General features: G+C 38.4%; 1 protein-coding gene across 1 annotated transcript; it reads right to left on the bottom strand.

The window, feature by feature from the left end:
• Positions 1–7,283: 7,283 nt before the first annotated feature.
• Positions 7,284–9,751, bottom strand: LOC132294212 (L-type lectin-domain containing receptor kinase IX.1-like). Its single transcript, XM_059791978.1, has one exon. It carries the CDS (start codon positions 9,463–9,465, stop codon positions 7,411–7,413), a length of 2,055 nt encoding a protein of 684 aa, XP_059647961.1. The 5' UTR covers positions 9,466–9,751; the 3' UTR covers positions 7,284–7,410.
• Between the last annotated feature and the right edge of the window lie 7,013 nt (positions 9,752–16,764).

Genomic DNA, 16,764 nt, shown 5'->3' with positions numbered 1-16,764 from the left:
TATATAATTCAACTATGTAAATGAAATGTGAATATATTTGAAAGCATGTTATACATGATAAGGTAGAAAGTATGTGATACATGACGATGGCAAGTAGTAGGCACGGTTGGTGCAATTTTCTTTTATGATAATATGACAAGTAATGATCACGGTATAAGCAAGCATGTTTCGTACGATATTGTAGGATTCATCCATTTTGTATATGTATATGTATCTATATTTTTATGTGTTTATGCGGTCGAGCAAGTGGATGGTTGCTAGTACAGTAGAGTACTTGTCACGGCATTGAGGGTTGTGTAAGTTTTGACCTGAGTAGGCGAAGAGCTCGGTTGCTCTAGGGTTGTCGGGTACTGGTTCTTATCGAACAACATGTGTTGATTTCTAGCTCGTGGATTGAGCTATTCAGTGTGTAGTCATTATGATTTTCTTGTAACATTTTGTGTGGTGCTTAAGGCACGACTTTAGAATGGGTTCATATTTCATGGCATGGTGTCTTTGTTGTGTGTGAGTTTCATACATCGGTGAATGGTTCCTGTAACCGTGGAGGTCAGGTGTGCGGGTGAGGGTTTCGAGGGAGAAATATATGATCTTAGGAAGTTGGTGTTTGTGACATGAGTTACGGTTTGGTGCGGTGGTTCTTTTCGAACCGGTTTGTGATAGGTGTGATAGAGGTTGCTAGAATCACTAGTGTAGTCTATTGGTGGTAGACGTATTTCCCGGGTATTCTAGTACGATCCACGGAAGTGTGGTGGTTCTGATTGTTGAGGGTTTTGTTGGACTTTGTAAGTCTAGGATGGCGTAGGCATTGACTGGAGCCATGCTAGTGTTGACTGTTTGATGTGATTCAGTTTGTGGGTTGTAAGAGTTTGTTCTAGAGATTGGTTTGTCGAGGGGTGATCCTCATTTCGAATAGCTACAGAAGCGTGTTGTGGGTAATTGACTCTCGGTGAGTTGATTGCATATCGTGGTGGATGAACGGGGTTATAGGTTGTCACGGTTGTCGAGAGAGTCTCGAGGTGGTGTATAGTGGTTAGCTTTAGTTGTGTAGTGCAGGATTGCACTATAAGGCAGATTGTATGTGATTATTGGTATGTTTGGTGGTTGCGGAAAAAGTGATTGATGGTAAGTATTGTGTTACTAAATGGATTATGTTTTGGAAGTTGAAAGTTATAGGCTGGAGTTGTAATTCAAGTTGTGTCTGAGGTATCAGGAGATAGTGCTTGGTGTTGAGGATTAGAAAAGGTAGACTGACGATTGCAATGATTGGGACGAGGGTGATTCCATAGGTTTAGTTAATAGCCCATTTGACTTTTGTCGGGGCTAAGGGTGTTCTGAGGAACGGTGCAGAGTAGAAATAATGATATTGAACCTAGGGCGTGAAGTTTTATTATTTAGGCATGTAGATTGCCTTTGAAAGAGTGGTTTGAGTAGCCGGTTAAGCGTTAGTGATTGATTACATTGTTGATGGTTTTAAGGAGACAGTTGGGTGTTGAGCATTTTAGATTTTTGTGCTCATTTTTGTTTTGAGGATTTGTCGGTATGGTATCACTGTATGGATGTTCTTTTCTAGTGGTAAATAGCGGTCGTTGTGGGGAGTGTCGAGAGTAATGTTTATTTCCTTGTTATAATGGTATTGTCTTAAGGATGTTGGAAGAAGAATTGCTTGGTAGTGACTTGATGGTCCAGTGGGATGATAGGTTTAAACTGTTGTTTAGAATGAGTGACAGTGAAGGTGTAATGGCGTGATGTTTAATACGGATGAGCATAATGGTTTAGGGTAAGATCCGAGGGTGGATTATAGATTGTGAGTTATTTGTTGTGTGTTGTCAGGTAGGTGATGGGGGATTGTACATCAGTCGAGGTGATGGTGGACAACTTAGTCTTTAGAGCCAGTGGGAGCAGTGTTGCCATATAGGCACCTTTTTCTTTTGACGACCAAGTGGATTGTTGTGATTGAGGTCATTGGTCTGGTGTACACGGTGATCGAAAAAGGATCGTTTGGGAATGTAGAGATGGTATGGATGGTGAAGTGTCATTTTATGGCATAGGGGTTGTCATTTGGGAGTGATGGGTTCTAGGTAGAACGGGACACGGTGTCCGAAGGGCTGTAATTGTTTTTAGTGTCAGTGTGTCGTGAGCGTGGGTGCTCTTATCTGAGTGGTTTTGGTTAGTATGGGTGTTGTGGGATATCATATGGGATATTTCTGTGTTGATATTGTATAATGGTCCGTTAGAGGCGAGGTCACCTAGAATTGAGTTCGTAGTCCCGTATGTGTTTCCATTTGATTCTTCTCTTTGTGTGTAAAGAGTTCAGTTCATCTTAGGTGAGATTGGTGTCCATGGTTGGACGGTTGGTCTGTAGCATGTGACAAGGTGTCGGGAGCATTCAGGTGTGAGTCGTCAGTCTTTTGTGAGAGCAAGGTTTGTTACCCTTTCCATTTGTTCTAGTCCTGGTAAGGACGTCATTTGTCATGGGTCTTTTTTCCATTTAGGAGTTATGCGCATTCGTAGGTGGATGGACTTGTGTGTGATTCGCTATGTTGTTGAGTTCATCGGTAAAAGTCTGGTTGATTTGGTCGACTCATTCCCACGGAGGGAGATAAAGTCATCGGTTTTTAGTAGTGCTTGTTTTGAGGGTGGTTTTGACGGCACGAGTTGCCGAATATGGATTGTGTTTCCAGTGTCTGGTACTTTCAGTGATGGCTAGGGGTATGTCGTGAACTGTAAGCTTGAGGATGGTTAGGTGATGTGATGTGAGTCATGTACTCGGATGTTCTTATTGATGTCTGATTTGAGCAGTGTCTTGAGGACAAGTGTTGGTATTGTTTGAGTGTTAAGTAGCTAGAAAGTGATTATGGGATTCTGTTGAGGAATAATGGGAAAGATTGAATTTAGTTTTGAGATCTCAGGCATGAGATAGTCCCATTGTGTGTTTTGACGAGGTAAAAATTGAATCGAGTAATGGTACAGAGTTGTTTACCTGGTACGGGTATTATGAGGAGATTAAAGAGCTTTTATGCTGGTTGATGATTGCGGCGCTTGATGCCGTGTTGCTTTTAGCTTGTTATGATTGTGTGATTAAGGCATGATTAGGATTCTTAGAGTAGGTATATGACTGTACGTATAGTTGTTGAGGTTACGTAGAGCGATGGACTGATAGTGAGTGGATCTCATTGTTGTTTTGTGGACTGTGTGAGATTGTGTTTGAGGTTTGGACCTGAGGACAGGAACGACGTCTGTGTTGAGGTCGGATCGATGATGAGAATGGCCTGGCCAACCATTTCTCCTGAATCAATTCCTCTTTAGCACGATGTCGGGTCGAAGGTCAATGATTATTTCGACTTGTCAGGGACAGTGAGAGCACAGAAATGCGCGTTGTGTCGGTGTGACAGTGTGGATTCGGATGATTTGTTTTGGGTGACGAAGTGTGTTGGGTTGTACCAAGTGTCTGGTATAGGGTTTGCGATTCGATCATTAATTATTGGAGATTTTGTTTTGAGGATTGGTGACCTGGGTATAGGATAATTTGTTTTGTTGTTCTGGTGATTCATGATTATGTAGTCGTTGGGAGATTCATAATATAGTCATCTTAAGGATGATAAGTTTAGTGATTGCCGCTTGGTGTGGTTAGTAGTTGTTGTACGAGTATGTAATGGTGTAGTTACGTGTTAGGTAGTGAGTGTTTGGTCTGACAGAGATGTATAGATTAAAGTTGAGCTTGATTGTGAGATGGACGGGGTTCTTTGTCTGGGTTTTTGTGTGTCCTTTTTGGGAGGAGTTGAGATTGAACGTTGTTGTGTTCGGTGGTCTAGTGACTGTTCTTCTTTCGGGCTTCGGAGTCTTGCGTAGCAGTGTAGAGTGAACCGATGTCCGTTTTGAGTTGGGTATAGGCCTAATTGGTCTCGTGTTATGATGTCGTGAGTAATGAGTACCCTCATAGGGTGGTGAACATTATGTTTTTGTGGCAGTGGCGGTGGAGTGTGATGCCTGGTGACGTCCGGTGTCAAAGACAATAATGTTGGTGAGTTCATAGTTTTGAGGTTTTGTGAGGTGTTCTTAAGAAGGTGTGTGGTTGTGGGCCTCATTCTTTAAGGAGGGTAAATTTCGACAACGAAATCTTTTAAAGAGGGTAGATTGTAATATTTATTTTATATATATATATATATATAATGACAAATTAATTTTTAAAGCCAAGGGACCCACCACTTACCTTTAGTATTATGTAATGATCTAAAGGTCATCAGGTGACCATTTTAACACCTTTCATTCACACAGCTTCTCATCTCCCATATCAGTGTTCATTTTTTTTCTATTTTTCCACCAATTCAACTTTAAATCTAGATCAAGCCTTTAAGAATTTGATTTTGCCACTAAAGGCAAAGTTTTTAAGCTCGTCGTGGGCTTCATTTTAATCGGAACTGATTTCAATTGGCCACCCATTGAATTCCGAAAATTGGGCTGAAATTGGGGTTTTCTTCAATACTTGAGGTAGGAGTGCTCTAATCCACTATTTCTTGGATTTCTTGTAAATTTTTCCATTTAATTTGACTTTAAGCATGCATAATTTTAATTTTTTGATTATGTTTGTTAGGGTTATTTATATTTATGGTGATAAATGTATGTTATGTGTTAATTGAGCTTATTAGTATGATGATTTTCAATTTGTAAAGAAGTATGCTTAGTGTTGGTTTGTTTCATGATTTTAATTGCTATAAAAATTTATGTTATAATTATGGAAATAAATTTGTGAATTGTATATTTAAATTGCTAGCAAAATGTGGAATGAGAATATGAGTTGTGTATTTTTAGTAATTTATTAATTTATTTGAAAAGTATGTGGGAACTTTATGGTTGAATTGATGAAATGAAGCATGAAGTATTTATGCATCCATTGGGAAAGAAATAGGGGGGAAAATGTTTTAAAATAAATGAATTTGTTCAAGGGAAAAATATTTTTCAAAGGAATTTACGAAAACCGGACGCCTAGGAGGTGCTTAGCCGTCCGTGTTATTAGTGTAGTCTAGAAGGGAGTATGATTGAGCTAACTAGGCCAGATGCGACGCCTTGGAGGTGCCTTGTAGTCGTGGATAGTTAGTCAACCCTCCATTCATAACACCTTGGAGGTGCCTTGGGTCGGATTACACTAATGGTTTGGAAGTTGAAACGGAAATGTTTTGGAAAATGGGGAGTGACGTCTGCATAATATTGCACTTCATGACATTGTGGTAAACTTGTGATTGATTGATATTTGCTACATACTTGTTGTTGTGGTTGAGAATGTGCGTTTCCCTACGGCATGATCCTATTCACTTTTTATCTATTCATTGTGTGGATTCACGGGGTCATGAGAAGTGTGTCTTAGACACTCCTACTGTGCTTATGCTCACCCCATTATTTTAAACATTTTTCAAGATACGGAAAAGAGGTGGCGGATGACGATCCACCACAAGTTTAGACGGGATTGAAGATGTATTTTAATTTGCTATCTTTTGTATTAGAATTCTAATATTTTGTAAATGTAATCTTAACTATTTTGTGAAACTTTAGTTTAACTGGTATAATGTTGTAAGTTATGAACTTTTAAATTTTAGCTACAATTATGGACTGTAACTTGATGTAACTACGGTGTGTTTCTTGTTTGGATGAGATGGAGGAACGTGACTTTTTATATGAATGTAATCATTTTGGGAATGTGATATGATAATTGTATAGTGCGTTGGGACATGATATGTTAATTTTAAGGCCCAGTGAGGCCATTGCATTTTTATGTTTTTCAATAGGTTGTAGAGGGACTTTTCTGCGGAGGTCATACCGAAATTTTATATATTTTATTATTATTATTATTTTGGTATCTTTTTGGGTTGTTACAATCACGTCACCTTCGAGTATCTATATATGCTTGTCATCAACCTATAGCAGTTGCATGTTTGGTTTACAATAGTCAAGCTTCTACTTAATCTCGCATAACGGTTTTAGTTTTTAAGTAACTGAAGTGTAACCCGAAGTCTACATTTTAAAAGAAACTTCACATCTACGTAGTTCAGTTTTGCTTCTAAACATTGATAGACATCCCTACAAATTCATGAAAATTTTCTTACTTAGTGACTTTGTTAAAATTGAAGTTTGGTATAGTGACTTAGGTACCAAAAGATGTTTGGAGGCATTACACAATGACATTGCTAGCATATACATAAGAGTAAAGTGCATTAAACCCCCCTGAACTATTGGGGTATGTGCAAGAAACCCCCTTGAACTATAAAAATTGTAAAAAAAACTCCCGAACTATTGGGGTATGTGCAAGAAACCCCCATGAACTATAAAAGTTGCAAAAAACCCTCCTGAATTATTGGGGTATGTGCAAAAAACCCCACTGAACTATATATTTTTTTGCAGTTTACCCCATCCAAGGGAATTGATTGACCGAAAGGGACGATGAAGCTGAGGAATTTGTTACTGGGATCGGTGGGTCTCCTATCATAGCTCTATCATAGCCGTTGCACCACTAGCCAGATCCCCATAAATATTGCACTTCTCTGCACCGTTGCGTCAGCCCATCGCCGTCACCGCCTTGCCCATCATTCAGCTCACCTTGTTCGCCAGTCCATTCCACTATCCATTCCAATCTCGCCGGCCCATTCCGCCATCTCCATAGCCAAGCACATCGCCGCCCGTGTTTCGAGCACACAACCGTCCACAGTTCACCGCCGAGCCCCCTTGAGCTCGTCGCCGCCTCCACAGTTCATGGCCGAGTCAACTGAGCTCTCATCACAGCCGAGTCCTCCGCGCACAAGCCGCCATCATCCGAGACCGAGCCATCCCGCCGACCTCGTATTTCTTTGGTCTCTTCTCTCTCTCTCTAGCTCTTAGTTTTGGATTGTGTTGGGTGAAAGGCATCTTTTGGCAGAAAAAAAAGTAAGAAGTGTATAAGTTAAAACGATGCAGTGTACTTGTTATAAGGGTAAACTGGTCTTTCAAAATTTTCGGTATCAGAAGCTGATGTCATGGGGGTAAATTGCAATAAAATCATAGTTCAGGGGGGTTTTTTGTAGTTCAGGGGGGTTTCTTGCAAATGACCAATAGTTCAAGGGAGTAAATTGTAACAAAATCATAGTTCAGGGGAGTTTTTGTAGTTCAGGGGAGTTTTTTGTAGTTCAGGGGGGTTTCTTGCAAATGACCAATAGTTGAGGGGGGTTTAATGCACTTTACCCTGTACATAATTAAACAATGCTGCCAAACATATCGGAAATAAATTATAAAACCATGGAAATCCCAAAACAGAGGGGAAAGTAGAAAATACCTATAGATTATATAACTTTTCTTCTTTTTGCTTTTGAGAACAAAATAGATCTCTTGGGTCTCCCTCGTACATAGATACATGACAAAGTTGTGCTAGATATTCTTCAAATTAAATTATTCTCCGTGCAGAACAAATGTAGATGGAGAATTTGGAGCTGCAGAAGTTGTGGCCTTCGAGGAAATACTGCTGTGACTATAGCTTGAAGAGTTGATTTGGCTGCTCTTGGAAGAAGTACCATCATCTGATGGAGGAATTGATGCTGGAGGCATTTTTGAAAGAGCCAAAGACGTTGGCTGTATCAGGTCGGGCAATGGTGATTCGAAACTAAGGACATGAGCTGCTTGCCTTATTGATGGCCGAAGATTGGGAGACGGATGAGCACACCAAAGCCCAACAATCATCAAGCGTTCCATTTCTTGCTCAGCAAAATCTCCACCTAGTTTCTGGTCCACAGCTTCAAGAAGCTTTCCCCTTCTGTAAAGGTCCCAAATCCACCTCACCATGACTCTTTGAATTTCATCGAACTTGAGATCAATGGGTCTTCTTCCACATGCTATTTCCAAGGCAACAACTCCGAAGCTATAGACATCTGTTTCTTTGCTGGACTTCCACGTAGTGACGTATTCAGGAGCCATGTAACCTACTGTCCCTGCAACATCCGTTGTCGAAAATCCTTTTCCGTGGTCTACAAGTCTAGCTAACCCAAAATCCCCAAGTTTGGCATTGAAATCCGAATCTAAGAGAACATTGCTTGATTTTATATCCCTGTGCACCACGCATTGTTCCCATTCTTCGTGCAGATAGAGCAATGCTGAAGCTACGCCTTGAGCAATTCTGTACCTTACTCCCCATGATAACAAGCTTCTTTCTTTGAACAGATGAGAATCTAAGCTGCCATTTGGCATGAACTCATGAACAATTAGTAGCTCATTCTTTTCATTACACCAACCAATGAGTCGAACTAAATTCCTATGCCTCAATTGACCAATGACCTTTACTTCCGTTGCATATTCCTTTAGCCCTTGTTTAGACCCCCTTGATATTCTTTTGACAGCAACATTGGAGTTCAATTCTCTCAAAAAACCTCTATAAACCCCACCAAACCCTCCTTCCCCAATCTTGTTTGCCTCTGCAAAGTTATTCGTAACACGAGCCAATTCACTATATGAAAACTTCCTAGGTCCGCTACCCTTCTCAAATTCTTCTTCCATGGCCGGATCAACAGTGAGATCTTCTTGTTTTTCCCCTCTACTTTTCCTCTTCCATAAGACAAATCCAACCAAAGCCAGCCCAGCAACTAAAGCACATGAGCCAACGCTCAACCCCACCACTAGTCCTGTCTTGTTTTCCTCTTTGCCAGCATCAATACTTCGAAAAGTCGAGTTGAACTCCCACGATTTGATACTATTTTTTTCGAAGTATTGCTCTGACGTTGAGGCTGAGAACCCAAAAGTAACCCATTCTGGTAATCTCTCCCTAAGATCAACTACATAACTAAGGTCATTTTTATGAATTGTGGAATCATTTCTAACAAATGTGTACACAACACTAAGATTTTGTGAGCTAGAATCGTAGCTAATCCAAGCATCATTTGTTCTCCCAAGATTAAAAACATCATACCATTCCTTATATCTAACCGAAGTTGAAGAGTTGATGTTGATACCTACGTGGTTGAAAGGATAGTCAGGTTCCCACTCATTGTTCCTGTAAGTATCAAACTCCACCGCAACAAAAGGATTCGCATAGTTACTGTTGGTGAGACCAAGGCGACCACCCAATGAATCATTGGGGATATTTGAGCCGTTGGGAGCAAGAAAGAAGGCAAGCCCGAAGCCAATAGAATCGTTGTAATTTCTTCGAGCTATGAAGAAGGAGAAATGGGTATTGAAGTCCGCCAGTTGTCCTGTAGCATTGTCCCAAAGGTGCAGGGGTTGGGTATATGTTGCTCGACCAACTTTCGAGAGTAACGACGATGTGTTGTACTCATCTGGATCTGGGGTGAGTTGGATGCCTTGCTCTGAAATATAAGCATCTCCTGTGATGTTTAGGGAGCTTCTGTTATTGTTGGGATTTGTGAGGTTGAAGTACAAGGGAGATACAAAAGGGATTAGAAGAAAGAAGAAAAAGGCGATCATGGATTGATAGAGAACAGAAAAGCTTAGGTGCATGGTTTGAGGAGGTTATGTGTAGACTCAGAAGTTGCAAGCAGAGAAGCAGTTGTTAATTGGATGCCTTGCTCTAAATGAATCATTGATAATTTTTTGAAACATCTGTGGTGGAGTCAGCTTTGGTGTACTATCTACAAGAAATATCTGGGATCCTGAAACATTTTTAATTTAAGAACAGTGAAAGCGGCAAAATTTAAGTCACGCAATGTGCGATCAGAAATAAAAATATGTACGAAAGGCGAGAGCAAGAATTTTCGTAGAACATAAAAACAACACCGGTTTTAAAAAAAAAATTGTGTACTAAATTAAGAGTATACTTTTTAACAAAAAATTAATTTCTCCTATCATGCAACGGTCTTTTGTAGGTGATGAATAAAAATTTTGTTATAAAAATTTATTCAGTCTACCCTTCACCATGGAACACTCAATAATGTATTTTCCACCTTGCCCGAAAATTCTTTAGGCTGCCCGCATTTCATAGAAGTCGTGCTTGTACATCATTGTTATTTATTGCATGAGTCAATTAAAATATGAAAGTCTTTGGGAGTTGGTACCACTAATTTTTTCAAAATAGTCATCCATGGACGCATCAAAATCAATTAAACAAAGGTTCATTTTCCTATATTCCTATCCATAGTCCCACCCAATCCATTTACACACAATGACACAATCCATCCATTACACGCAATGACACAATCCAACACTCAAATTGTATCCTTTTGATGACCAGACACGGGCGGCTTTGAGATCTTAGACCAATAATATAAAAGTGTTTTTTAATATGCAATATATTAATTTTAAATAATAATTATATATGTTTGTTTAATAATCACTTTTCTTCCTTTTTGAAACGCAAAGTTAGTAATTGATTTTTTTTCTTTATATAGTAATTCTTGTATGCAAGTTTTGTACTTTTTTTTTCCATACAAAACTTATATATATATATATATAACCAGTCCAATACATATATTCTCAATAATTGATAGAGTTGGTGTAGAGAACCTCAACACAAATAAGGATAGAAATTAAGAGTTAATTATTTTGACCTACTATTCAATCTCTGCTATTGGTTTTATGGTTTTGGTTTAATAAGAAAATAAAATTTTTGGGGTTTCTGCCATTGGTTGAGGTTTAATAAGGAAATAAAAATTTTGGATATAATAATTTAAGGAACAATAAAATTTTAGAAAGGTAAAATATAAAAAAGTAAATAAAATTTTGGGGCTGAAGAAAATAATTTTTTTTAAAAAGTACAAAAAAAAAAAAAAAAATAAATAAATAAATAAATTTGGAGCCTTCTATTGGTTTGAGGCCTTAGGGCTCCGACTGCCCCTGACTAGACTAGACAAACTATATTGATTTATTTTATTTTATTTTATTTTTTGTCCAAGGCAAAAACAACCCCAACACAAGGAACCAAAAGAACCACAACCCACTAAGACCCACCCTCTACCACCACAAAAGGGACGATAGAAGGAGGAACAGAAGACAACCACATATAGGACACAATCCCAGACCGCGAAAGAGCAGCTAAAGCATGAGCCACCTGATTACCCTGACGATGCACATGAGTCAACCGAGCCGCTGGAAACCGTCGCAAGTCGCGAGCAATATCAAAACAAATAGAAGCAATTTCGGACGGGCAAAACATCTGACATAACACCCCGTCCACCACAACTTTAGTGTCCGATTCAAACCATACGGAAGAGAAATGCAAATCAATAGCGCAAAGAATCGCACGCTGACAGACCAACGCTTTCGCCTCTAAAGCTGAAACAGCAGAGAAAGGACGGAAAACAACCGCACGAATCACTGCACCCCTAACATCTCGAAAAACAGCAGCGCCACCCCCTTGCAAAGACTACCTACAAAAAGTCGCATCAAAATTACACTTAACAAAACCCGATGGAGGGGGATTCCACGACTCCACCAGTGCACCAGCCAGCCAAGGTTGCACTGAAGAGCAGAGGGAACGAGCATCATGAAACTCCCAAAAACTAACAACAGCCTTTTGCACCACAACCTTCGGCTGCCAGAAAACCCTCTCAAAAACCAACCGATTCCGGGCCTTCCAAATACCCCAGACACAAAAGGAGATCAGGCTAAGAATATTCGCAAAATCCGAGGAGACCATAGCCTTATGCACTAGAAAATGCCAGCCAACTCAGAACGAAGAAAAAGACAAAGCAGAAAAATCAAAGCGCAACGGAGATAACTTCCACACCTGAAGAGAATGAGGGCAAGAAAAAATAAGATGCACCACAAACTCCTCCTGTGACCCACAGCAAGGACAAAGAGGAGACACCGCACACCAACGAGCTAGCAACGCAACACGAACAAGCAAGGCATGAAAACAACATCGCCAAAAGAAGTGTTGCACCTTAGACAGTGTCCGGCAACACCAAATATAAGACCAAGAACCGGTCGGAGAAGCAACCCCCAAAAAAGAAGTCCTGGACATGGACAACTGATAAGCCGATCGCACAGAAAACTTACCCGATCGCTCAGGAGACCAAATGATCTCATCCGGTATCCCATCGACTGATGTGAATTTTAAGAATTTCCTGCACCGTAGTGGATGAGAAAACTTGAGATAGAACATCCAGCTTCCACGAAGACGTAACAGTATCAATCAACTCTGCCACAGAAGAAACGGGAGCAGGGACTTGGGGTGGTGACAGTTTGTGAGGAATCGTAAGGACCCAATGATCAGTCCAAACATCCGTGGATAGGCCATTTCTAATCAACGATCGAACCCCCGACATAACAAGGCCTGAGTAGACCAAATACTACGCCATCCCCAAAAAGGATTATAACCCAAAGGAGCCTCCAAGAACGACGAAGAAGGTAAATACTTTGCCTTAAAAAGCTGATACAGCAGCCCCTGTTTACGGACCTGAAAATACCAAGCATGCTTAGATAAAAAGAGCCAAATTGAAAGCCTCCAAATTGCGAAACCCTAGACCACCCGACTGTTTATTCCGGCACAAAAATTTTCAATGAAGCCAACGAATTACTCGAGTTTTATCTTTAGAACACCACCAAAATTATTAGCCAATGATTATTAGGCATTGAATATTTAGGAGCCATTGTCTTCGGGTCAACTAGGACTTGTACAGTTATACATTTCATCGATTAAAGAATACAATAAGATAAAAAAATAATTTATATATATATATTTGAACAAAAGAATAAGTATAAGAAGTTTTGATTGATAATATTTTTATTTGTCACAATTACAATTATTCTTGATGAATTTTTATATTAAATAATATTTTTATACAAATTGAAGAGAAAAATTATTTATGTATAAATAGCACAATTATATAAAATAAAACAAATTTAAATGTATTTATATTCTAATGTTTCTCTCATTTTGTATATAATAAACCTAGAAAGTTCTCGTTTTCAGATTAAAAAATACAGGCTATATATTCTCTTTAATCTTTATATATGGGCGATGATATGTTTCACTCCAAACCAACTGTTGAATGTACTCTCTCTATATATTCTCTTTATATATTCTCTCTCAATGGTAAATTATTTGACTTCATATTATCTGCAATTGTTTATGAATGTTGGGTTTTTGACAGAGGCTCCAGATCCTGATATTGATAAAAGTTCTGATGATTCGATTCACAGAGGTAAAAATATGTACTAAGCCAAAATCTTTTAAGTTCCTTTGTTATTTATATGTAAGTTGACACCAAGACACCAACTAAATAAATTTAAAAATCATTTAGTAAATGTCCTGTTTGGTAATGCTTTTATTATTATTTTTTTAATTTATTTTTTCCATGTGTTGCTTTTAATATAAAAATGTATTTTGAAAAGTTGCACTGTCATTTTTGTTTGGTAATGTACATTTGGTGTTAATTTTTTAAAACATAAAACATAAAATATGTTTGGTAAATTTTTTATTTTAAAAAATTTCACTCTTTTAATTTTATTTACTATTAGAGTATCATTAAAAAATAATAATAAAAAAGTAAAAATAACATTTCTAATACTCATGACAATGGTAATTTCTTTAATTTTTTCATACATACATTATACAGATCTAACATAATGTTTTAAAACAACAATTGAACCCAAAAAAAAAACACTAATTTGCTAGAAGACATAATCAAGAGTTAACATCATGAAATAGTCTAGTTAGGAAATAAATAAATTACACGTGAGTTCACATAAACATACAAGTCTGAAATTAAAAAGTACACGTAAAATTCACATAACCATACACGCCCTTAATAAAATTATACGGAGTGACAAACTAAGTCATCAATAATTAGCATTCCATATTGCATCGGCAATTGAATCACGCAACTCATTTGGTTCACATAGTCAATTTTGACTAACATCAGTTTTGTCCCTTTTTTAGTTGATTGTACTCCCACTGCATCCACATAATCATTGTTTCCATACAAGGAAAATAGTTCATTCTTGCGTGCCTTCTTGAAATTATGAAAGGTAAGACCTAAGTCGTAAAGGATCGAAAGTAAATTTAAGAGTGAGAGTGTGAGAGTAGTAAAATTAAATAAAAAATAGTAAAAATTTGAGTTAGAGTGCACACAAAACGTAAGAGAGAGAGCACGCTCGGAACGTGAGAACGATACACGTTGAGAAAGATGGTGTAATTTAGGATAAAACTAGTAATGTCAATTTGTTTGAATATTAAAAATCTCATTTTCAACATTCAATCTCATTTTTTAAAGAGAAATGCCTATAAGTTTTTTTTTTTTGGGTAAAGTACAATGACAACCCTTGAGATTTGCCATAAATACACTCATATACAAGTTAGCCTATTTTTGTACATTGACACCCCTCAAATTTGCTTTCTTTGACAAAGACACCCCTTAATACTCTGACATATGATAAAATAACCTAAATACCCTTTGACTTGTCAAGTGACCCTTTAAATAATAAAATTACCAATTTACCCATTCTAAAATGTCCAAAATAACCTCTTCATCTCAATCATATACCCACAAAGCTGCCACCGCCTCTTAGCGCCGCCACCACCACCACTTCTTCTTTCATTTCTTCATTCTTATATATATATATACATACACACAAAATACTACACATACAATTACAGATGCACGCATATATACACGTACAATTACAGATGCAATTACAATCCAATCTACTCCTACACTGGCCCAAACCTTCCCCAAATTTAAATAAAAATTCTCCCCAAACCAGTTTCAACGCTCAACCGCAATAGCTTCAGCAACCACGTAACGACCCAAACCCGAGGGTCCGAATCGCTAACCGGGTCCTTATCCGAACGCGAGGTCAATTAAGGACACTACCTTCCTTTCCTACGTCAATATATATAATATACATGTTGTCACAGGGTTTTTTTTATTTAAAAAATAGCAATAGCAATAATAATAATAAAAGAGATCATAGTTACGAAATATGTCAAAACAGTCCACTGACCCATCGAACCCTGTGGAGGAGCATCGTCCGCCACTTCCCTTCCGTGTCCTGAAAAATGTTAATAATAAATGGGTGAGCATAAACTCAGTAGGAAGTGTCTAAGACACACTTCTTATGACTCCGTGAATCCACATATAGAATAGAAAATAAGAGAACGGGATCATATTATACCGGGAATGTATACCATAACCACAGCATCTAATATAAACACATATACCATCCAAGTCACAATCACGCTATGTATGCCAATAAAGTGCAATGCCATGCTCATGTCACTCTCCATTTTCCAAAATATTTCCGTTTCAACATCCAAACCTTTAATGTTATCCGACCCATAGTACCTCTATGGCGTCACGAGGAAAGGGTTGGCTAACTATCCACCACCACAAGGTACCTCCAATGTGTCGCATCCGGCCTAGTTAGCTCAACTATACTCCCCTTTAGACTACACTAACACCACGGACCACTAGGAGTCTCCTAGGCGTCCGGTTTTTCACAAACACTTTTCAAAACCTTTACCCAAAATCATTTCATTTGCTTTCAAAACATTTTTCCCATTTTCCTTTCCCAATGGATGCATAAATGCGTCATGCTTCAATTCGTTAATTCAACCATACAACTTTCACACGTACTTTGCAATTTAAATCTCTAAAATAGGTAATCATACTTCCCTTTAACATACATACAACACATAGACAACTTGTAAGAATTCAAGTTAATTAGGCATACAAAATACAAATTCCATTACACATAGACATGCTTCTCATAATATCATCAACACACATAGGCATTGATTTTCTAACACAACAATCATGTCATTCTCAAGGCAATCAATTTAAATAGAGCATGATTTTCATACAGTTTTGATTATTTCACATGTTCATATATTTCATCTACACAAATCAAGTTACTTCAAAATACAATCAACACTATTTAGCATGTTAAAACATAATTCAAGTAAAATTAACTCACTAAGGTGCAAGATTGTATGGATTAGAGACCCCTACCTCAAAAGTAACCAAAATACATCCCTGGCCGAAAAAGTCAATGCCGGTCAACGCGGTCAACGCTGGTCAACAAAAGTCAACGATGGTCAACGGCGGTGGAACGGAAAACTGTTTGGTGGGAATGTAGCTGTCGATGAGGTGATTCTACTGTTCCAAAGGGTGAGCTCCAGAATCCGACTCTAAGTGACCCAAAACCCCATCCAAAGCCTTAGATCAACAAATTTCAAAAATTCATAAAATAATTATCGCTCCTCTGAAAAATAAACCCTTTGATTATGTGGTAAAGAACGATGAGAGGAACGTTTTTTGTCAAGGAACCTAGACCGGAAATCCGACCGATTAGCAGAAAAATGGAAGAGAAAATCAAAATCTCAAGAAAAAGAAAAATGAAAAGAAAATGAGAGGGGAGAGAGAGAGAGAGCTACGTGAGAAAGAGAGATTTGAGACCATTTGTGGTCTCTTTGCCCCTTTAAGGTGGTGGTGGGACCCACCACAAAAAATTAAATTTTTTTTTTGTTTTATCTTTATTTCTTTTTACACCACCCACATACATATACACATTTAATTCATAATCACCTAAAACACATAAAATAAAATGAGTAAGATGCAAATAGACCCAACTAAAATCCCCGGATTCAACAACTCCGGTAGCGAGTCCCACACGAGACTGTTCGGCCCCAAAAAAAATGAAAAATGCCGAAAATTGGAAACATTACAAACCACAACCACAATCGCAAGACTTAGTCGCCGCTCAACCAGCCAGCGTAGAGCACTGTCGGTCCCTCTCTCGCCTTCACTGTCGATTTCACAGGCTAAGCTATCAATGGATCGGAGCTCCGTCAAAAAG

This window comes from Cornus florida, unplaced genomic scaffold, assembly GCF_030987335.1.
Source record: "Cornus florida cultivar Cherokee Brave unplaced genomic scaffold, ASM3098733v1 CherokeeBrave_3.0.0_Hap2_Chr02, whole genome shotgun sequence".
Lineage (NCBI taxonomy): Eukaryota > Viridiplantae > Streptophyta > Magnoliopsida > Cornales > Cornaceae > Cornus > Cornus florida.
This window is presented reverse-complemented; position numbering and strand designations above follow the sequence as displayed.